This window comes from Oculina patagonica, chromosome 12, assembly GCF_052425735.1.
Source record: "Oculina patagonica isolate OP01 chromosome 12, crgOcupat, whole genome shotgun sequence".
Taxonomy (NCBI): Eukaryota; Metazoa; Cnidaria; class Anthozoa; order Scleractinia; family Oculinidae; genus Oculina; species Oculina patagonica.
The window spans coordinates 8,818,774-8,843,109 of NC_135769.1; the positions used below are offsets into that span (position 1 = coordinate 8,818,774).

A 24,336-nucleotide genomic window follows, 5' to 3' on the forward strand; every position below is an offset into this window, starting at 1 on the left:
GGTTCTGGCAAAACCGCATTGTGTTACCCGTGCATTTAGATGGTTTATTTTGCAGTGAAAAGGTCTTGAAAGATTTAGGTGTTGTAGAAATAATAGACAAGACAAGAGTCAGCTCAAAACTTAGAGATAAGATTGAACTTTATTTTTAAAACATTTATTTCTTTCATTCTGGCAGCAGCAGATGAAATTATATTAAAAACCAAGCGCTAAGCTGTGATAGCGAGCAGGGTGGCCGAGAACTGGCAAATACGCAAACGTCGCAAGAAAAAATTTCGAAGTAAATTAAGACCAAAAAATACAACGGTTCAACGAAAAGTTAACTAAAGCAGAAAGCTGAATTATTCTACGTTTCACATGCCAAAAATTAGCTCGTATGGTGGCGGCTTTTGGATAAAATACGAATTTAACTACATCCATGAATTTTAAAGAGCCGTAAACAAACAAATTTTTCGGGAATGCAAATTCACCTACCTCCGCGTAAACACGACGTGTGAGCTTTCTATATCGAATTGAACGATCAAACTCAAGATACTTAAAGCACATGAATCAGTCTATCGTTTGAAGGAAATACCTTTTTCTTTTAATTCAACTGGAGTGTGAAAAAACGCGTTAAACACAAAGTGGCCGAGAACTGGACCCGGCCGAGAACTGGGCCCCATACTGTACTGATATTCACCATTGTGAAATTGCACTTACTTTGACAAGTTAAGACGGAATCCACTAGGGAAGTCGAGTAATATTGATTAAAGTTGGACAAAAATCAAGTACCAGAATAATTTAAATCCTATTGCGTTATTTCCTACCCTTGATAAAAGGTAAAGATGTAAGTAATTATCCGTGATAACACCAAAAACAATTTCTTATCAGAGTCTGAGAAAATGAATTTCAAAGTTCACAAGGTATAGGCAAAAGCGGAACTTCGAAATTTTTTTTCGATGTTTGGTGTTCTTAGATACGATTTCTTTTGATAAGATATTTGAAGCAGTAACAAAAAAGTTTGCAATAAGGTGGAAATAATTCTGGTACAACAATTTCTTATCAGAGTCTGAGAAAATGATATTTAAAGTTCACAAGCTATGGGCAAAAGCTTACACCTTTTAAGAGATTCAGTGGAATTCAGCGGAACTTCAAAATGTGTTTTCGATGTGTGGTGTTGTTAGAAAAGATTTCTTTCGATAAGATATTTGAAGCAGTAACACAAAAGCTTGCAATCAGGTGTAAATAATTTTGGTACATAATTATATAGCCGTAAGTAAATCCTATATTGTCAGCACGGCTATTTTTCCTTAATTTCTGGGAACTGTCCAATTTGGGATTAAATTTGGATAGTTTCAATTAAGAATTTTAGGTAAAATTCACAATCTGTCCAATTTAAGATAAATTGGACAGTTTCGTCTCAGCCAATCAAATCGAAGAAAACACAACATGTGACGGATAGTAGCCAATTAGCACAAAGCATAGCGTCAGCGCTGTAAACTGGTCGCATTGTGAGTCGACAATGGCGGAATTTTATTGAGCAAGTTTGCTACGTTTTTCTATTCCTTTTGAGCTTTTCAGCAATAGAAACAACAAAGAGAAATTTTCTACGTTGTCAGAAGACGAGCTAGCTACACTAAAAGGCAAAAACCAAGAGCAAAACACCTCCAATAGTACAAAACTTGGGTGAAAGTAAGTGCAGCGAAGCGAAGCAAGAAATCTGTCAGATATTTATCGCCATGAGGCATGAGGTAGATGCAATTCTTTGTCGTTTTTTGCTGAAATTCGAAAAGAAAAGACGGCGATGAAGTACGAACGATATAGTGGAAAGGAGTATGTCACATTCAAGAAGTTGTTAAGCTCTTCGGACACTTTGTTTACGACTTTCATTGATTGATGCAGTGTTTTCACTCACTTTGTAGCAAGCTTCGCAAACTCAGGTGAATAAAATTGCACTGTTTTGTTTAAGTTTTATTTGTGAATTGTGAAGACAATGCTCTGAGTGAGTTGCATGTGCTGTGTTATGCATACTATTGTTGAATGCTTTTCCCGTTCTGGACATAAGTTTATTGTTTATGCTGGATTGACTGACTACAAGCTATATAATTAATATGTAACCGGACTACATGCTTGTCCAATTTTGGAAATAATTAGATTCAAAAAATTCCTCTGACAGCCAAATACGGCCTCGTCCAATTTTGGCTGCCCTCGGAATTTTTTTCATCAAATTATTTCCAAATTGAACAGCATGTAGTCCAATTACGTATACTAATTTTGTCCAATAACTACTCGAAGTCGTGGCGGATTTCTTCTTAAAGTTATTTTTGTAAATGAAAAATGTACCGTCATTGATGTCACGCAGTGTTTTTTTTAGCAAACTAGATGGTTTGCTGGTTTCTGACTATGAATGGGGGTGTGATCTTGCGGTATATTTTTTGAGCCTGACTCCGCCGTAAAACGTTTTTTTTTTATTTAGCAAGAACTGTGTCGATTTTCATTTCTGAACAATTGGTCGTCAAGTCGTTTGTCACAAAGAGTAGAATGTTTGTACAGCATGTTTTGGAATTATTTTAGATTTGGTTAGTAAGACGCTTCTGAAGACCTGAGCAAAACATTGGGAATGTACAGTATTAATAGGAACCTGAATGGAATTTTTCACAAGTTGGATAAAGGTATCAACTGAAAAAAATGGACTTCAAAATGAGAACTTGGATTTTGTTGTAATTAAATTTTATCGCGGATTGGATGCATAATATCACGGCTTTGAAAGTCTTCAAATAATTAGTAAGGTTCCTTTCTTCCTTTTGATCTTATTTTTATTTTCATGTATTGATTATTCGAAAGTGGTTTTCGTTGATACGAAAAAAAAAACGGGTTTTCACTGAATTGCTTGAAGTATTTTTAGACGTGATAATATTGGCTTAATCAAATTACATTGTGCACGAAATATTTGTTATTCTTTTGTCTTGAAACTTTGAGGAAATTGAAATTTTTGTTTGACAGTAGTGTATGAAAGGCATTTTATAGAACTGAATAAAAAATAAGAAACATTGATAAAGGTTATTTCAAAGATTTATTTTGCCTGATTTTGAAGGGTTTCAGGAGTTTTAAAGAGTGCTGGTAAACGGCTGTATGTTGTTTGTGATTACGGATCTTATTTAGTTTCGAACGCTCTAATTTTTGAAAGGTTAAAACAGATTAAAACCGGGCGGTTTCATGAGTTTTTTGGGTAGAAAGGTACGGTGGTGGTCAAAAAAAAAAATGTTTAGAAAGGAATGACTATAGTAGCACGTAAGTCGGAGGTTTGCGTGAGTCACGGGGTATAGTATGCGTGAGCTGGATTTCCGGCGTCATAACGGCATGTTTTGTTTACTGAAAGATACACTCGACGTTTAGTTAGCTTAGTCGGCTTGGGAAACTATTTTAAAAATGAATGTTGTAATAGTTAATTAATAGTAATCTAGAATTAACCCACTCTCGATTGGAGTCTGTTCTGGATTCGCGCTACCTTTTCGCCGCGAAGGAATTTTGTAAAATTTCGCTAGTGGAAAGAGGTACTGTAAGAACAGTATCAATAACTCAAAAGGAGGAACTTCTTTGTAGCTCTGAATTAAGACGTATGATAAAATTTTAGAATAAGAAACTTTCGATATATGGTTTTCATATTGTTTTTGTCAATTTCCTTTTGTGGCAGATTTTTTGAGAATCAGCTTTTCTTTCGTGTGATGACAGACACAGGACAGAACGAGAGGTGGATGAGAAAGATGCCGAAGATGAATAGGCACCGAAAAACGACAAGAACCGTCAAGGACTTATCTTTAGAGGGCGGGGAGTTTTGGCATACTGTATTTCGAGGACTGGACTGGACTAGTAAAACGCGGACTAGTAAAACGCAGACTTGTAAAACGCGGACTAGTATAACGCGGACTAGTGAAACGCGGACTTGTAAAACGAGGACTAGTAAAACGCGGACTCAGGTAAAACGCGGACTTGTAAAAGGCGGACTAGTAAAACGCGGACAAGTAAAACGCGGACTTGTAAAACGCGGACTTGTAAAACGCGGACTAGTAAAACGCGGACTTGTAAAACGCGGACTTGTAAAACGAGGGCTTGTTAAGCACGGACTTGTAGAACGCGGACTTGTAAAACAAGCGCTTGTAAATCGGATAAAACTAAACGGTTTAGCGAGCGAAACAATTTGTGTTTGAAGCTCTTGTGTGTTTCTTTGACGGCATATTTTTAGCTTTTTTGAGCACTCTATGGTCTGTTTTAGCGTGGAGATGTTTTTGCAGTATAGCACATGTTCGTTCTGCAAACCCCTACTAAAACAACGGGATTGATGCTATGAGTTGTGTGCATATGTTTCTTTCTTTCCACTACTGGACGTCTGTTGAGTGCAGTCGTTTGTATTGCTCGCACGAGGTAGAACGGGGCCCGTCCAGAAATCAACAGTCAATCGTAAATAAAGGTGACGGGCCTACACGACTCCTACGTTCGTGACATTAGAATATTTGCCGTTAAATGTTTAAATTCGGTCTTTCGACCTTATTTGCTTCTGACTTCTTTCTGAGGGTACTGTTTTAATTTGGGGGCAGTATGTGGTAAATAAAGGTGACGGGCCTACACGACTCCTACGTTCGTGACATTAGAACATTTGCCGTTATATGTTCAAATTCGGTCTCGGGCGTGGCCGATTTATAGTTTACCCTTTGGTCGTCCTAGACGATAGTCTCCTGTCGGCTAAAAATGACGGGGATAGCCTGGGCCAATCGGTTTCATTTCAGTTTTGACAGTAAATCGTTGTAGGAACACTGGGTCGACTTTTGGGCTACTCTGCAATCTGGTTCTCTTCTTTGCTTCGGCGGGAGGACAGAGGAAAAAGCTTAAGGGATAAAGTATTAATAATCACCATTGTGAAACTGTAGTTGCTTTGACAAGTTGAAGCTATTTTTGTAAATAAAAGGGGTAACGTCATTCATGTCACGCAATGTTTTTGTGGGAAACTTTGAAACTAGACGCTTTGCTGGTTTCTACAAATAGCAGTGTGATCTGTCGGTACATTTTTTTGAGGAGGACTCCACTTTAAAACTATTTTTTTTATATATGTAGCAAGAAGTATTTCGATTTCATTTCCGCACAGTTGGGCGTCAAAGTCGCCTGTCACAAAGAGTATAATGTTTGCACAACTTGGTTTGGATATATTTTAGATTTGACTAGTGACGTTAGTAAGACACTTCTCAAGACGTCAGCAAAACATTGGCAATGTACAGTATTGGTGTGAACTTGAATGGAATTTTTTTACGAGATCAGTAAAGCTATCGAATAAAAAGATGACTTGAAAATGAAAACTTCGAATAATTATAATTAAATACCAATTGAATTTTTGATGAAAAATTCCGGAAGTGACATCTGTGTTCAAAATAGGAATTTTTGTACAACTTAAAGTTCCGAAAAAAAAGACCACATGTTTTGTATAAAACACAGACAAACATGATCAGGAAAACAAAACAGGCCAATGGGTTTTATTCACGAAAATACAACTTTCTTAAGAAAGAGTTTGTAAACAAGACAATGGAATCGAATTACATTTTACACGAAATTTGCATACATTTGAACTTGCAAAAAAGAAGTATCTCTGCCGAGACATAATAGCGAGACCTTGCATTAATAATTATTGTATTCTGATCTGATTGTTATTTTTTATGCATTGACTATTTGGAAGTGGTTCTCATCGATGAAAACAAAACGGTTTTTCATTCACTGCTTGAAGTATTTATAGACGTGAAAACATTCGCTTAATCAAATTACATTCTGCACGAAATATTTTGTATCCATGCATTTGTCCCGAAACTTTGAGGAAATTGAAATCTTTGTGGACAGTACTGTATAAAAGCAGTTCATAGAATTGAATAAAAAGATAAGAACCATATTGATAAAGGAAATTTTAAAACTTTATTTTGGCCCATTTTGACGAAATTCAGGATTTTCAAAGACTGCAAGTAAACGGTATACAGGTTACAGGTCAATATACAGACCCTCTGTACAGTAAAAAACGTTTTGGGAACAAACCGTTGTTAACTTATTTTCTATGTTGATCAGTAAAAATCCTTGAAGTACGACATGGGGTTTGTTATCAAGTTCGTTAGTACGTTAATACTGCAAGGTGTATAACCTCAGAGAATTATTATCAAGTGTGTTTTGTTTTATTAGCGGTTTAGACTCTAAGGTCTTGGTATGGGAGATCAAAATTAAGGCAAATTTCTGTTATTATCTGATTGCTTGGCACAGATTAGTACGATACTGAATCGGTTTGGAAATGTAAACAAACATTAAATTGAATGAGAGTAGAAAGGGAGGGACAGGTGGGGGTGAAAGGCTAAGGAGATGGAAAGGGAGGGAGAATTAAGATCCATGCTTGGTTATATCATGCAACCTTTGACTTCTGTTGTTTTCTCCCAAGAACAAAACTTAAGGTGGGGTTCTACCTAAATTTGAATGGAACTTTAAGAGATTTAAAGAAGGGATTGAAGAAAAGAATGGAAACACCTCCAAACAGTTGACCCCCTCGTAAGAGCACTCCGGGTTGTCAGGAGACTGTTTGGTGTCCGTCCACCAATTTTTAACTTCAAATTCAAATTTTAACATCACATTAAATCTCCAATATTTCTTATTTGTCTAAATGTTACTAATCCTTTGAGAAAAACTATCGCCTCCCAGACATCCCCTACCTGTACACAAAATTTTGAGCCTCCTTAAATAGAAACACGAAAAATTCAAATTTGGGAAAACAAGCCTGTCAAAATGACGTTGCCATGGTGATTTCAAGTTACTGGCTAAATAACTAACCCTACCAAATTATTGCGAGATAAATTTTAGATAAACGCGCAAAGTTTGACAGCGTTTGGTTGAATCTTGAAAAAGTTATAAGCATCCAAAGTCAGCACGGGTCTCAAAAGCCCCCCCCCCCCCCCCCCCCCCCCCCCCGGCCTGAATAGGTTTAAGTGACTGTTTTTCCAGTGATTTTTACTGTACTTTACCCTGCCTGCCAGATAGCTAATTATTAAGCGCCCGATTTTAAGCTTCTCAAGCTTCTCAAGCTTCTTGTTTATATTAAATTTGCATTCTCTGCATGGTTGCTTCGTAAACAAAGAATGTCAGCAAAAACACACGCATTCACAATATTAAGACGGAATCCACTAGGAGTGGAATTTTATAGTGATTTTTATTTCTCTAATTATTTAAGGGATGAAAAAAAAAAACTTAAACACTTCACACACTTGCGGAGCTCTTTCCATAATAAACCCACATTTCAAGTCACAATGTTACCAATGGGAACTGGCAATTCAAACTCCCAGTTTGTTTGCAGAACTAACATGGATGATGATCTGAGTGATCGAAAACGTTTAATTTAGTGTTCATATAGTTTACATGTGGTATTAAGTTGAAAAAAAAAAAAACATCATATGATCTAGAAACCGTCTATGAGTTGTTAAAGGAAAAGTACACTCCAAAATGACCATTTATGTTCTTTACGCCCAAAAAACGGTTAAACAAAGATATGTTATTCACCAAAATTCCAGCTTCCAACGTGTGCTAAAGCTCTATGAAATCTTTCTCTGAAGTAGCCCAAAACTCGACATGCACTCGAAACGCCTTGTTTCTTTGGAAGCTGAATTTTTGGTGAGTAACATATCGTTATCTTTGTAAAAACTTTTGATTGGCGTTAAAAATGCTTCTTTAGAGTAAACTTCTCCTTTATTAAGAAAAATTGTGGGAAGACCTGCTTTGTTAATCATTTTAAGATCTTACATGTTTTGTCTCTACGGTTTTCTCCTCTCAGTACCAGCTTCTTCAGGCCCAAGTAAGTGCTATTATCATTGTTCTGCTCTAAACGCGGTCAAGGGGAATTAAAAACGCGCAATTTTAGACTAGCGACGGTTTCCCTTTAGTTTTATCTGGACCACTCGGCACGCTGGTCATTTTAAGCTTAATTCATTCCACAAGTGAAGAAATTGACCTAGTTATTTTTTTTTTTAAGTAACTCGGTCAATATTTTTACATCCAAAAAAATTTAGTGAAGATTAAACAAGGCTTCAAATAAAAAACTCATTCGCCATGACATGAGAAGTGTATTCAGTGTCTGTTACATTTTGATTTATTTTCACGTTTCGTTCCTTAGCTTTTAGATTTGGTGATAGCATTTCTGTTTTTACATAATAATTTTCTCATTCTTTTTCATTTGTACGTAGGTCCTGCTTCTTCAAGTTCAAGTACGTTTTTTTGTATGTGTGTGTTTTATGCTTAGCCTTTTTTGTTTGTTTGTTTTGTTTTGTTTTTCATTTTACCAGTTGTTTTTTTTTTTTTTCAAAACCAAGAAAATAAGGCCCTGTCCACATTAACCTGAGTAAATTGAAACCAGAGAAATTTTAAAACGCCGTATAAAATGTTTTCCGTCCACATTAACCCGGGTAAATTTTAAAACGAAACGCTTTATCACACACAGAGTTACAACTCGTGCACGTAGCTATTATTAAACTAATTAAACATTTGGTTTTGACTGAGATCATATGACTATTTGACGTCAGCGTCTTCAAAAAATCCCGGTGTCGCCCGTTTTTGCCGTCCACATTACACAACCTAGCCCGCGTTTTCAGATCTACCCACTTTGGAGAGCATTTTTGAAAATTTCCGTTTTCGGTGACCGAAAACGTACGCCGTTTCAGTGTGGACGGTTGGCCTATCCAGGTAAATAAAGATGCGTTTTTAAATTTACCCGGGTCAGTGTGAACAGGGCCTAAGATTAACCCAATACTGGCGATTAGTATGATCAAACAGGTCTAAATAATTGTGCATAACGTCTTGTGCTTAAATTTGGCAGTTCAGTAAGATTCTATCTTTTTAGTCTATAGTTTTACAGAATAACGGAATATTTATGTTTCCTTTCTTTGTTATTCTTTCTTTACAGTGCCTACTTCTTCCAGTCCAGGTAAGAGTTTAAATTTGCTTTTATTTTAAATTTAACATTCTCTTAATGCAATATTTTTTTTTTCAAATAGAATATTTCTTCTCTTTTTAAATTCAGGACAATCTGCATACTATTCCGTACCCGCAGTAATCATGAATGTCTTCGGTTTTCTGTTAAATTGAGTTCTGTGTTGTTTTTTTTTTTATCGATCGAGAAAAAAAGGCGGCTTTGTTATGTCATTATGAGACAGATATATTGTATTCTCGTACTAATTTTTTTTTCTGTCGATGTCTTCCTTCCTTTTCTTTGCAGTACCTACTCCTACAAGTTCACGTAAGTTGTTTTTCATTTGTTTAAAATCACCATTTAAACATTCATATGTTGACTAAAATGTCTCAGTCCCCTACGTCGAAAAAAGGGTAAATGACAAATACTTTATTTTACGTCAAAGTGTAAAAAGGCGTAAAATGAATGTGAGATATTTCACGACGAATCCTAAAATACATACCTCTTATTAATCGAGTTCGAGGTCCGTACTGTAAAATACGGACCGAGTTTTTCCCGTCGACTTATGGCCCAAGCGCGTAGCGCGCGGGCCATAAGTCGACGGGAAAAAACGAGGATCCGTATTTTACAGTACGGACCGAGAAAACGAGGTTAATAAGATATTTATTATATCTCTCAATCTGGAGAAAAGAAAACATTTCAAGCCAAGAGTGCTGGAAGCGGCTTCGTTTGACTGACGTATGTCAAAGGCGAAAGGACGAGTGAATTTCATTGGCTTTGTCGTAAACAATTCGGCCGTTTAATAGCTCGATTGATAAGCGCATAAACATAATTTAAATCCAACCTTTACTACTTTATATCTGCAATTAGTTTAACAGTAATTTCAGTGACAGGATGAAACTAGATACAGTGCAAGTTTCCTTTGGAATAACTTCTAAAGTTCTTTGCTTGGCGACGAAAGTGCCGCGATTGACAACATGCGTTATAGCTTATCAAACTTTCGAAAACTTATGGCAGTGTTTGTAGAAAATACTGAACGAGAAAACACGTATAAAGTTTGAAGGAACTACTTAAAAAAACTTAGCTCTTTAAGGCGGCGTTGAATGCTACGTTGAAAGCTTGAAATGCTGTCTGGCTCGTACTCAGCTCTATCGCGTTTGCGTACGTCTTTGAAAAACTTTCCGAGGAGCTTATCGAGGACGTCAGCAGGTACAGTTTCTACATGAAATGTTCCATCAGTCTGCTCTTGACAATAATTGTCGAACCGTTTCCATTCACTTTTCGTCTTCTTGACCGTGTTTGCATATTTCTCGGCACTGATGAAACTTTCAAGTTCTTGACTTGAATCCTGCCCGGGTTGCTCTAAGTCCGCCTTATCAGGGAAGTTTACACCTTCCAACAGATCACAAAAATTGAGTTTAAAGTTCGGTAGACCTTCTTCGCTTCGCCTTTGTTCCTCGCTTTTTTCCTCTGACTGCGAACGTTGTAGGAAGTTTTGAAAATCTTCTTCGCGAGACATTTCAACTTGCAAAGGCGTACGGCATCAGAAGAACTCTCAGTCAAATTTCGCGGGCCGTACTGCAGAATACGGCCCGTAAAATTGACCAATTACAGCGTGCGTACTATCTCAGAGATATAATAATAACCTCTATACTGAATTAAATGTCATAATTGTAACAATGGAAATTCGTACGGCCTTCCAGTTCAAGATAAGTTAATGAAAACACATAATTATTACTGCTGTTTTTGCTGTTGTTGTTAAGTGTTGTTGCTGTTGTTGTTGTTGTTGTTGTTGTTTTTGCTGTTGCTGTTGCGGTTGTAGTTGTTAATATTAACCTGTTTTTTTCGCGATCGCGTACACACATTGGAAAACGGTTTTCACACTGATGAAGGGCTATGCCCGAAACGTTTGTGTAATTACACAAAATGACACTGTTGACAACATTTTTTAGTTTTTTTTTGTTTTGTTTATAGGACTGGTTTTTTTTTTCTATGCTGTCGTTAGGAATACCACCAAGACCTGGCAGAAGACCATTTGCCGTAATTGTACGCGTTCTACGGGATTATATTGCTTCTTATGATGACATCAACTCGAACGAGTCCCTGGCGTTTGTTGCCGATTTTACAAACAAGATGACGCAATACTTAATCAATAATCTCGCCAATTTTGTCCGGATTTTCGTAAAACGTCTTTTCCGAGGAAGTGTGGGGGTAGAGTTTGACATTGAAGTAGATGAGCTGTCTAAAGCAACGGAAGACACTATATTTTATGTCCTTGAAGATGGTGCAGTGAACGGTACATTGGCACTGAATTTGACGGGTAACATAACAGTTCAAGAAGTACTACAGGTTTCAACCACGTTAGCACCATCTCCTTCCACCTCAAGTACGTGTTTTGTTGTAAGACGTTTTTTAGTTAATACCCCTACTTGATTGCCTTTTAAGTAAAACGCACGTTCAAACATGCGTTTCACATTATGCACAACATTGGACATGTGTAAAATTAAGGACCCTTACACATTGACGAAAAATCCCCAGTGTGTAGAGCCTTTACGAATTGGGGTAATTCAGTTCACCCTTCCAAGCTTTCAATCGTAAGCACAAAGACAAAAGATAATATCATCAAAAATAAAAGCGATGTTTGCTGGGGCATAATGAGAAAAATCAACAACTGAAAACACTAACTTAGTTAGGAACATATTTTATTCAATTGTTTGTGCAAACAAAGTCTTTAGGATGTAGAGAACTGACAATCCTCGGGTGATACCGAGGTCTTGTTTGAGTTTTCTCGTAAATTGACCATCTTTGTTTCAACAGGTTATGAGAGGATTACGTAAAATCAAACTGTAGGAAAATATTTTGCTTTAAATTTGTTAAGAGTCAATTAAAATTCGGGAAACAATTGGAATTTTGACAAAATGCACGCAAAATGATATATTTTTTCCATCGCCATTTGGTCCAATATCAAGTTTTTTTTTGCTTTTTTCAGGTCAAACACTTCCCACTACACCTTCGCCTCCTTTTCCATGTAAGTACTGAAGCGACATTTTTTTTTTAATAAAAGCCCGCTGCGGAAGTACGCTCATGCACTTCGAGGCCAATTTCGATTCCTAGCATGAATCAGCGCTCGACCGCTGATGTTCTTATTACAATATTAATATAATAGTACTTATATTGCTAACATCTCTGTGAAAGTTTTCTAAATGAATATTGTTCAAATTACCTCAATTGTAAATACATATTTCATAATTATGTTCTTCTTTTTCATGTTTAGTTTTTTTTATCGGCTTATGGTATTTTAATTTTGTGAGGTGTTTGGTTTTTGATCGTCTGCCTGTCTGTCTGCCTGTGTGCCTGTTTGGCTGCCTGAATGCTTATTTTCTGCTTGTCTTTTTAACAGCCGCCGAGATCACTGTTCTTTGTGAAGATGAATACATGACTGTCGTGATAGCAAAGTCACTTCTTCCCGGTGTTGATCGTGGACATCTGCGACTCCTGGACGCCTCATGTACAGCGACTGAGACAAGCACTCATTTTCCTCTGACAACACCACTCACAGGCTGTCTTACATCTGTCAGCCATACACCCGCGTCCGTTATATATTCAAACAGAGTTCTGGAAATCCCCTCAGACATCAACGATGTTGTCACGCGCATTAAGGAGGTGGAGATATCATTCAGTTGCCAGTACTCCAAGTCTGGCGTGGTGTCCTCAGTTGGTTGGAAGCCTGGAAATAACGTTATCATGTTCAACGATGAAGGCCGGGGGAACTTCACGATGGCTTTAGATATGTTCTCCGACAGCGATTTTGCTACACCTTACTCTGGAAACGATTTCCCAGTTGAAGTCCAGATCCAACAGCCTCTGTTCTTTGAGGTGTCAGTAACAACTGGTGACAGCCAGTTATTAATCAGGGCTGATCATTGTTATGCCACGCCTACACAAGATCGGAACAGTCTTGTTAAGTACGATTTGATACAAGATGGGTAAGAAAACTCCATGCTTCTTGCACTATTCTAAAAAATGTACATTATTCCACTTTCAATGATTTTTTTTCTTAAACAAGATATATTGAACCCCTTAGACGACCATAAGGCTTGACTTTTTTATGGTCGCTCACGAGCAGTTAGTAATAATGACTCAATTAAATAGACAAGTATTTCATTCTCGGAAAATTTGTTGTTTTTTGGTTGTAATGTTCTATGGTTAAGATCCGACTCGCGTAAATCTTTTTTGATAAATGTGCTCGTATTGTATATATGTACTTGTAATTTTACAGTAGACGAGCATTTTACCGTGCACTTTACCTTAAAATTCCATGCGGTAATCTTATATATTATTATTCTATCCTTAAGATAAATAAATTTTGTTTTAATTAAGAAATAAAAAACGCACCCGAGTGCATTGGGAATTTTTAAGAACACGAGAGAAGTGCATAGAGAAGCACGAGGCGCAGCCGAGTGCTTCTCGCACTTCTCGAGTGTTCTTAAAAATTCCCAAGTGCTTATATAACTCAACAATGCACGAGGAGAAAGTTTTTTATTTCTTTTATGAAATGTTAAAGAAATTGCGCGCGATAAAACTCGTGACGTAAGCAGCGTGCATGATAACTCAATAAAGCACGCGCGTGACGTATGCAGCGTGCTATATGGAGCTATAATGAAGTTAAACTGACCAATCACAGCGCGCAATTACTCGGACATTTTATAATGAACATGGCGGCAGCTCTTAATCTTAATTAAATAAAAAGCGTGACTATTCAGTCATTTGGACTAGAAATCTCAAAAGTTGTCATGACACAACTATTTATAATTCATGGTTTAAATGGTCGAGACAGCAGCAAAAATGTAGAAATTTTCACAAGTAATACGACTTTTTTAATTTTCACAAACATGTTTCGACGGTACACTGACGATGACGGATGTACCGTCAAAACATGTTTGTGAAAATTAAAAAAGTCGTATTACTTTTGAAAATTCATGATTCATTTATCTGCAACATATGGTACCTCCCTATGTAAATGATAAATTTGTAAATATGTCACGTGTCCATAATTCATTAACAATAGCCACTCTATCTCTCATAACCTCGGTTATCCATGCTGCAAAATATTGGAATTTACTTCCATTTGGCGTAAGAGCCATTAAATCACCCAAGAGTTTTGAAAAAAAAAAGACTCAGTAAGCAACTTTGGATCCTATTTTGTATAATTTTATGTAATGATATTCATTTTTTTGTTTTGTATTTCTACTTCTAAATCAATTACTGCGTTACATATTTGTTAGTTGTTACAGTTTTCATTTTATTTTCCAATTCAGTCATAAAACTTTTCCTTGCTATTGCCGCTCAATAGCCCTTTACAAGACGAATGAAGGTGTATTTTTCATTAACGAAACTAACAAACAAATTATCTATCTTTGCTACAAGATGCCCCACCGACCCAAGTGTCCAGTTCCTCGCCACAAATTCAGACAGTGTCCAGCGGTTTACTTGTGAAGCTTTTCAGTTTATTGCCAATCATTCGTTTGTCTTTGTGCATTGTCATGTGATCATCTGTAATGGATCTGACTTATTATCTGAGTGCAAGAAAATGTGTCCGTCTGGAGGAGTGAGAAAGCGTCAAGCACCTGACCACGTGACCGACAAGTACTCATTGGTTCAGGGTCCCATCCATTTGGCACGCGACAAAAGAGACGAAAACGAAATGGAATTGTCAGACAAGAATGGTGAGTTAAAGACAGTCTATTTTTAAATCAAATCTTTAATAAATACACCTAGTCTATTTATTTATGGTGAGGCCCACACAATAATTATATTCATTTTCAAGAGGCTTGCAATACTTTTTAATCCAGTTTGGCCTTTAAAAAAAAAAACATTGCCATAACCCCAAACAAAAGCATGGAAACGGTCGGTAAAAGTTAGAAATTTATAGCGTGACCAAATGAGAACGGATTTCCATACAATAATCCATTTCAACGGGAACACTAAGGTGCATGCAATGGATAATTGTGTTTGTACCTTAGAGTCACGTCACGTTTGGAGACTCTTCTTTGATGAATAAGCTTACAGTGTAAGGACTCCAACTACGGCCACCTGACATAATTTTAGGGAAAGTACGTTGATAAATGAAAACCTGAGGCGTTTACAATAGATTACCGACAAATTGTCGATCTAAAAAAATGCACACTACACAAGTAATAAGTTTATGACCTTTTTCTATTGTTTAAACACTCAAACACTTTTTGTCAATTTGCAAACAAATTGCTTGGGTGGTCTTGGCTGGGGTAGTGGCACTGTAAGCCTATCGAATTTGTGAAAATTGTATATTTACTTATATGACATTTCCGCTAAATAGGCTGATTGAAGACCGTCTGTTCATTCAAACTTAGTTAAAGGCGATTAGTTCGATGGTGCTTATTTAAATTTTGTCCATCCGTATTTTTTTTCTTCCTGTCTACCCATTTTATTTCCAGGCGACCTGGAACCCTCAAACATGGGATATCCTTTGCTATTCACCTTCTAGCAACTAGCATGCGAAAACTGTAATTGTTGACAGGAATAAATGATTTAAATAAATGTTTTTTGGCTTAAATTATATCACTTTTTTAGTATATACTAAAACAGCTATTTTTTTTTTTTTGTTAGGCTCCAGCTTTGCAGTCATGATGGTCCTGGCTCTTGCTTGTGCAGTCTGCCTCGCAGGAACAGTCTTGATTCTGGCCAGGAAATCACGTGATACGTCGGCTCGGTACATTCGTCTGACCGGTGCCGAGTCACCCATTGTGCAGTGAGCCTATGTCATCGGCCATTTTCATTGCTTGCATGTTTTATCTTCGAGAGATAAAACATGCAATTAATGAAAATGCTAATACGAAAATACCAGATTTGTCAAAACTAAGGTTATTGCAACTGAACGATGTAGTTCCGTTGTTAAGAGCGCTGTTTTCTACTCACATTCAGTTTAAATTGACTCTCATTGGTCTTAATCACCGTACAAGTGTCAATGCATGATGGTCCGGCTGTCCGGCTGTTGAGCTGAATGGATACATCAGCCAATTCATCATTGCCGTCCGTACCAAAGATGGAAATGAATACGAGCCGACTTCTCTTCGAAGTTTAGTGGCTAGCTTCGAAAGACACCTGAAGAAAAAGAGCTATTCTGTAAGCATCATCAACGACTTGGTGACGTTTCAGAAAACTAGGAAAGTTCTACATTCTAAACAAAAGCAGCTAAAAAAGCAAGGAAAAGGAAATAAACCGAAAGCGTCGGTAGCTTTGACAAGCGAAGAGTTGCTCGGTATGTGTGGACTACACACTTTTAAACACGCTCTGGCTAAACAAACACTCTTCACTTGTGATTTATCTACTTGACTTAACTTTGTTATTGGCATGGCTTCCTTTATTATAAACATGTCCAATTTGAAAATTAATAACTCAAACATTAAATCATTTTTCAAAATAAAAGTTACATAGGCTTATTAAACAAGACCTGGACATTCAGGAAAATGATATACGAGGTGTCAATTTTCACACCTTAGGTGTGAATTCGCGGTTAAATCGCAGGCTCATAAAATTAAAGATTGCCGATTTACGGCTTTCCTTTAAAAGATACAGAGATAATTTCAACTGGAGCCGATTTATGATAGAAACGTTTAATTACCTACAAATACCCGGAGTATGCCAGCATTTACTTCTGGAGATAGAGCATTCTAGTTATTTTTATGTGTGCCTCAACTTTGAACAGCCATAATTTTGTGAAAAATGTCTGGGCCGCTCCGGGTATTCACACACAGTTTCCTCGACATTACACAAATAAACAGTGCAAATTTCACCGAGATCTGACAATTCTACACCTTTAAATTGCAAGTACCTTTCGAGGCGGTCTGTTACAGCGGCGAAATTAGCGAATGTAAGCAGCGAAATGTGCGTTCGACGCTCTGTTTTTTTCGACGCCATATTGAATTCTCAGAGGTAGACCGCTGTTCATTGTGTTTAAGGCCGCATTGTTACGATTGCTACACGAACAAGCACGAAAAAATACGGATTTTTCCGATTACTGTCGGAGAAAACATGGCGGCGTAAACAAATATGATACACATAGCAACGCCAAATTTCGCAATTGCGTTACGGAACTCATGCTGCGTCTTCTCTGGGCTCTGCGAGGGTCGGATATCAAGACAGCTTCTTTGTGAGCTTTAGAAGGCTTAAAAAGAGGCATAGATTTAGTCGATGCTTTCGAATTATATTTGAAGATGAAATACGAAAGAATTTTGCCGTCTTTTACTAAAATTTCGCTCGAACTGCGTAGATACGATCGCATGTTGTAAAGCCGATTCATGTAATATTGCTGTCAACGCGAGGTCATATCGACTCTGATGGCAGAGCGCTAATCATTAACATCGCAAAATGGCGCTTATAGCAACCAACTTTCGCCTTTTTTTTTTCTCCACTTCTAAGCTAAAAGAAGCCCCCATCTCTTGTATTTGTGTTAACTTTATTAATATCTTTGAAAAGAGCGAGTTTTTAGGTATGGTTTATTTTTGACCTTATAGCAGTTCTGGTTTCTTTAGAAAATTTTTGAATGCTGCAGATCTTTGATTTACTCAGTTGTTAAACACTTGAATGGTTTTACAGTGTCATTTATTTGTGCAAATAAATTTGTCTACAGTCAGTAGCACGGAAAAGAAAATCTCAGTAGCTATGAAATAAACATATTACAGCATGGAAAATGCTTTGTACGATTTTTATTCACTCGTTGATACGTATCAGATAACTCACTCGTTCGCTACGCTCACTCGTTCGTTTTTTGACACTACTCGACTCGTGAATAAAAATCGTACGCGCGCATTTTCCATGAAGTAATCTCTATTTTCTCTATGAAGGCTTCGTTAATGTGTATCATGTCATTCAAAATTCAGGTATCTTTTCCGCCGCTTTGGTGATGCCTAAAAAGCGCCTTTCCTTAGGAAAACCTGGTATATCCTTATAAAATAGTCTCCCCCAACCGTAGTTTTTATGTACTTTTTGTTATTCGCATATGTTCCTTCCCACGGAATTCCTGTTAGGGGGGCTTTGTCGCGGGAAAGTCTTCTTTCGTCATTTTTGTTACACTCTCCTGTTGTTTATTCTTCCTGACAACTGGACCCCTTAACAAGATACCATTATTTTGTTTTTCTAAGAAATAAAATGTTATTCACCTGATTAAGCAGTACAATTCACTTGCCATTGTGCCGTTTATCAAATGTTCTTTGCGGTAATTGCGGTGTTGGTTCGCCGGTTAAAACTTCCCAACATAGGATGAATCAGCATGCCAGCTTAATCCAGTCCCTGAACTTTCCCTTCCACGCGCCCTTTATAGGGGTTGAACCCAGGCGCGCAGAGAGAGAGAGTCCTTAAGAGAGTCCAGGATAACCTGCATGCGCATGCTCAGAACCAATCAGAAGCGAGGAGTGTGGCGTCACTTGCTTCTGACGCGCACGCTAAACTAAAACTGGCTCGCTCAAATGACGATTCAACTACGCGATCGTGCGCGCGAATAAATGCAAGAACAAAAAAAAACTTTGCTCAATTGCATCCAAAACCAATATAGGAATAGTTGACGGATAGCGATTTTTGTTTTGGTCGTGAGCTTTTGGCAGACACTGACTGCAAAGCTAGGCTTTTTTCAAGTTTTTCCGGTGATCCTGCTCTAGTACACGGTCGGGTATTTAAACTCGTCATCTGTGCGCGCGCGTTTTCAAAAGGGCTGCCAAATATGGGAGAAAAACTGGCGCATGCGCATGCAATTTTTCGCGCGCCTGGGTTCAGCCCCTATAAAACGCGCGCGGAAGAAAGAGTTTAGGGACTGAACTACATGCCAGCTGTATGTTTCAGATGAAAAAGTTGTTCGAACCGCGGATTAGCCTAGGGTATAAGCGAAATATATACAACTGTGGCACCTGCAAAAGACCTAACAATGTCGAACATAGCTTAAACTACTGAGAAAACTTGCTCGAATAATAGGTCGAAAAGTAAAACTTCGACTGTTGGCAGAGGCAAGCAAATGAGTTGCCAAAATGTTGCGGTCAAAATAGGAGAACCGTAAGGTTAAAGAAGCTACCATTTGGAACACAATACTGAGGTAAAAGCAAATAGGAGACATCGTATTGGATTTCCGGTCAATTGAATATCTGAATTTATTCTAGGTAAAAATTATTTCGGAAAAGTTACTGAATTTACTACACAGTCAGCTCCGTTAAATTTCATCCCTACATTTTATCCTTTACAATCACAACAAAAGATATTGCACGGAATATGTGACATTTTCCTGTAGGTGAAAAGCTATGCTACAACAGGTGTATTTTTCTCAAGACCTCTTACAAAGTTTGAGATCATCAGGAACCTTACCGACATTGCGCTTATAAATTCGCATTGTTACTGAACTCCTGTTAGTAGATCCTTTTAGCACAACAAAAATGGAGCGATGTTGGTAACCTCAGTCGTAAACAACAAGACAATCTTTAAAACCCGTATGCAAATTACGATTATAAAGAATTGATTTATTCTTAGAAGGTATCAATCGAGTTATGGAGCATACGGATATTTGAAAAGAACGAAGGAGGCATAACAGTTGCTCCAGGAGAAGCTTTAAGCAACTCTTCCTTCGAGTGCGCTCCAAACTCTAGAGTAAACGCTAGAGTAGCACGGCAGAAAACAAGAACCAATTATCTTATAACAGAGAGCTGAGCAATCTGTGATAGAAATTAAAATTATCTTATTCAACGGTTCGTTTTCATTGTCTCCTATGCTTCGTGGGTCTGGAAAATCCAGAAAATTTGAAAAGACCACCCTTACCGTTCTTCATTTTCGAAATAAACAAGGAATTTTCTTGCTTAGCGCGCGTGAGTGAATAAAAATCTTTTTTTTTTTTTTTTTGCTGGATGCACGGTACGGTTGCGTTATTGATTTAAACCACTCAAATTTACTAGTGGATTTGGGTGTGGGGTGTGTAAAGGTTGCCAAAAACAAAAACTGGCGTATACTAATTTAGTGATCATATCAACAAAAGTATAGCTTCAAAAACCACGAGGTACGGAAACATAATATCTAAATGGAAAAAGTTAGTACCTGCTTCCGTCGAAACTCCATTAATGTCTCTGCTGTTAAGTATTCCTTTTTCTGCGTTGGAGAATTTGCAGACTAGAGCTGTACTAAGGATTACTGATTTAATCTAAGAGGTTTCTCTTATTTAAGCACCACCAAGTGTATTTTTCCACAGTTAATAACACAAATGACAGCCACCTGTAAAAGCGTGTCAAAGCAAGCGTACTGATGTTGAATAAATTTTACTTTGCTGAAAAACCTAAACTGAATTTATTTAGCTAGACACACTCTATAAGTGATTCCACCAAATTATTACCAAATATTACCCATTTCTATTTATGCCATTCCAAGAGATGACAACCCTATGATGTTACTCGACAACAGGAGTCGGGGCGATTTCCTATGATTCCGCTGTAAGAAACAAAAACATGCGAGGCCAGGCCAGGATTAAAAGAAAAAATCAAACTACAATGGAATGAGGTTTTAGTGCCTGTTCTACCGAGCGCCAGGAATAACGGTTATATCGGAGTTGTTGGTGGAAACTTACTGGTATTTCCGTAGCTTCATTAGCTTCCGCGAGCTCAAATCAACTTTAACGGCCATAAATACTGTTTATAAAATTAGTTGAATCTACTCCGCTGCAAGAAACAGAATCGCATTTGCCAATTCATTTAGGCAAGAACGCGAGAGCGCGACGGTGCAAGTTCACCGAGGAGGGAACAAATACGTTTTTTCTCACTCGCTGTGAAAAAGAGACTAACGGTTTGTTTTGTTTTTGCAAAAGATAGCCAAGTTCCGGAAATATAGGTGACTCAATGGATATGTCTTATTAAACAAGGTTCTTTTGGACTCGCTACTGCAATGGCTCGCTTTTACTGCTTTTTTTTTTTTTTTTTTTTTGCTACAAGAACTAGCGTGATTTCAATTTTACTGTTGTTTTCATACATGCTTCAATATTCCCTTAGTAGTTGAACTGTGCGGAACTGTGAACTTTTAACTAACTTTTTAGGATAACGTGATGCGGCCGGTACTGGTTTCCAAAACGAACAACAGTTTTGTTTGAAGGAAAGCCTTTTACCTTGGGCTATGCTGGAGTGGACTTTAGTGACAAAACTGATACTTGCGAAAGACAACCAGGTACGTTAAAAAGTGATATTTTTTAAAGTAGAGTAAAGAACGTGTTCCAATGATTTCTAGGCCATAAACACTGAACAAAAACATACGTTAAAAAATCTAGAAGCGTGGAAACTTAATACTTGAATGGAAGGGGTGGTACCTGTTAACTGAGACTAGAAATTCAACTTACAGTATACCTCGGTTGTTAATGAGAACTGTTAAGTTTAAAGCACTTAAAAAGCATTAAAAGTGCTCCTAGTCCTCTATGTTAGAGAACTTGCGAAATAGTGCAATTAGTTTTATTGAACAGTTTGTTGATTCCGTTCCGCTTCAAAATGCTTTCCATCTGAAAAATAAATAGCTTTTTGGTCAAGGCCAAGGAAAAAAAATTATCAGTAAAAAATAAATCGCGGTATCACGAGCTCATTTTTTCACTGTAAAAAAAATAATTCAAGAGGTTAAGAAGTACATATATTTTAATGTTTGCTAGGCCATAAACACTGAACAAAAACATACGTTAAAAACTCTAGAAGCGCGGAAACTTAATACTTGAATGGAAGGGGTGGCCGTTTAACTACCGCAAGAAATTTTACTTATGCCTGGGTTGTTAATGAGAACTTAAGTGCTTCTAGTCCTCTATGTTAGAGAACTTTAACTATGTTAAATAGTGCAATTAGTTTTCAAGTATTGAACAGTTTTTTGATTCCGTTCCGCTTCAAAATGCTTTCCATCTGAGAAATAAATAGCTTTTTGGTCAAGGCCAAGGAAAAAAAATTATCAGTAAAAAATAAATCGCGGTATCACGAGTTCATTGAGAAAAGCCTAAACCTGTAACTAACAATAATTTTTTTCACTGAGAGTGATAAATGATCGTCGCAGTGAATTTCAATTTAAGCAATTAAAGAAACCTGAAAAAAATTCAGGGCTTCAACCGGAAATTTATATATGAATCATTTCGTATACATTACATCAATTTTTCGGATCAATTTAGGTTTCTGGGAAACTGCTCACCTACCCCTCCCTGAACCTAACATTTTTCCCAAAGCGATAAGTAAGGGTTAATGTTAGGTTTGGGGAGGGGTAGGTGAGCAGTTTCCCAGAAACCTAAATTGATCCAATTTTTCCACTGTAAAAAAAAAAAAATTCAAGAGGTCAAGAGCATATATTTTAATGTTTGCTAGGCCATAAACACTGAACAAAAACATACGTTAAAAAATCTAGAAGCGTGGAAACTGGATTCTTGAATGGAAGGGGTGGTACCTGTTTAACTACTGCAAGAAATTTTACTTATGCCTGGGTTGTTAATAAGAACTTAAGTGCTCCTAGTTCTCTATGTAAGAGAATTTCAACTATGTAAAATAGTGCAATTAGTTTTATTGAACAGTTTGTTGATTCCGTTCCGCTTCAAAATGCTTTCCATCTGAAAAATAAATAGCTTTTTGGTCAAGGCCAAGGAAAAACAATTATCAGTAAAAAATAAATCGCGGTATCACGAGCTCATTTTTTCACTGTAAAAAAAATAATTCAAGAGGTTAAGAAGTACATATATTTTAATGTTTGCTAGGCCATAAACACTGAACAAAAACATACGTTAAAAACTCTAGAAGCGCGGAAACTTAATACTTGAATGGAAGGGGTGGTACCTGTTTAACTACCGCAAGAAATTTTACTTATGCCTGGGTTGTTAATAAGAACTTAAGTGCTCCTAGTTCTCTATGTTAGAGAATTTTAACTATGTAAAATAGTGCAATTAGTTTTATTGAACAATTTGTTGTTTCCGTTCCGCTTCAAAATGCTTTCCATGTGAAATATAAAAAGCTTTTTGGTCACAGCCAAGGTAAAAAAATATCAAAAAATAAATCGTGGTATCAAGAGTTCATTGAGAAAAGCATAAAACTGTAACTAACAATAATTTTTCGCTGTAAAAAAACAACTAATTCAAGAGGTTTATAACATGTATTTCAATAATTGCTAGGACATAAACACTGAACAAAAATAAAGTTCAAAAATCTAGAAGTGCGGAAACTTAATACTTGAATGGAGGGGGTGGTACCTGTTTAACTACCGCAAGAAATTTTACTATGCCTGGGTTGTTAATGAGAACGTTAGTGCTCCTAGTTCTCTCTGTTAGAGAATTTCAACTTTAAAAAATAGCACAATTAGTTTTATGGGACAATTTGCTGTTTCCGTTTCGCTTTAAAATGCTTTCCATTTGAAAAAATTAATAAAAAAGCATTAGGACACAGCCTACTAGGCCAAAGAAATAGGAAAGCGCAGAATCACGAGAAAACTAGCTACTGTGGAAAGATTAAATGCAACAAGAAAATTACCACTTCAAATATTTCGTATTCGATATCGATTTAAAAGCAATGAATCATATAAAAAATAATTGGTCCTGTAGCACTAGCTACTGCAATGGCTCGCTTTTACTACCCTTTGCCACAGCAACTAGCGTGATTTCAATTTTACTACTTTTTTCGTAGGTGCTTCAATATTTTCTTAGTTAAAATCTGCGGGACTATCATCTTTCGATTAAGAATAACCTGATGAAACCGGGTAGCTCTTTTATAGAACACTTGCTTTGGTAGTATGAATTTTTTTTTCTTGGCCGAGAGTGGACGTAAAAAACAAAACTTGATATACCTGCGGCGAAAGACAACCAGGTTGGAAAGTAATACTTATATTGTAGACTATAACGAAAAACTAAGAGAAAAAAATCTGCTTGGATGCTTGGACTTTGAAATGATTTCACAGCGCGGGACAGTTAAACAATGGCGGCCTTCTTCTACTAAATTTTCTGACGCGCGTAGAAGCATAAAAACGAAAAACTTTGAGGAACAAAATCTGCTTGAATGCTTTGACTTTGAAATGATTTCGCAGCGCGGGACAGTTAAACAATAGCGGCCTTCTTTTACTTAATTTTCTGACGCGCGAAGAAGCATAAAAACGAAAAACTAAGAGAAAAAAATCTGCTTGAATGCTTTGACTTTGAAATGATTTCGCAGCGCGGGACAGTTAAACAATGGCGGCCTTCTTTTACTAAATTTTGTGACGCGCGTAGAAGCACTTGATAAGAACGAAAAACTAAGAGAAAAAAAACTTCTTGGATGCTTTGACTTTGAAATGATTTCGCAGCGCAGGACAGTTAAACAATGGCGGCCTTCTTTTCCTAAATTTTGTGACGCGCGTAG

At 37.1% G+C, this 24,336-nt stretch overlaps 1 protein-coding gene across 1 annotated transcript; it reads left to right on the plus strand.

The window, feature by feature from the left end:
• Positions 1–7,275: 7,275 nt before the first annotated feature.
• Positions 7,276–15,896, plus strand: LOC144633266 (ZP domain-containing protein-like). The gene is made up of 8 exons (XM_078492109.1): positions 7,276–8,246; positions 8,942–8,962; positions 9,254–9,274; positions 10,953–11,333; positions 11,937–11,975; positions 12,348–12,933; positions 14,375–14,673; positions 15,593–15,896. Coding segments are annotated over exons 1-8 (1,494 nt in total). The 5' UTR covers positions 7,276–8,245; the 3' UTR covers positions 15,739–15,896.
• The last annotated feature ends 8,440 nt before the right edge of the window (positions 15,897–24,336 follow it).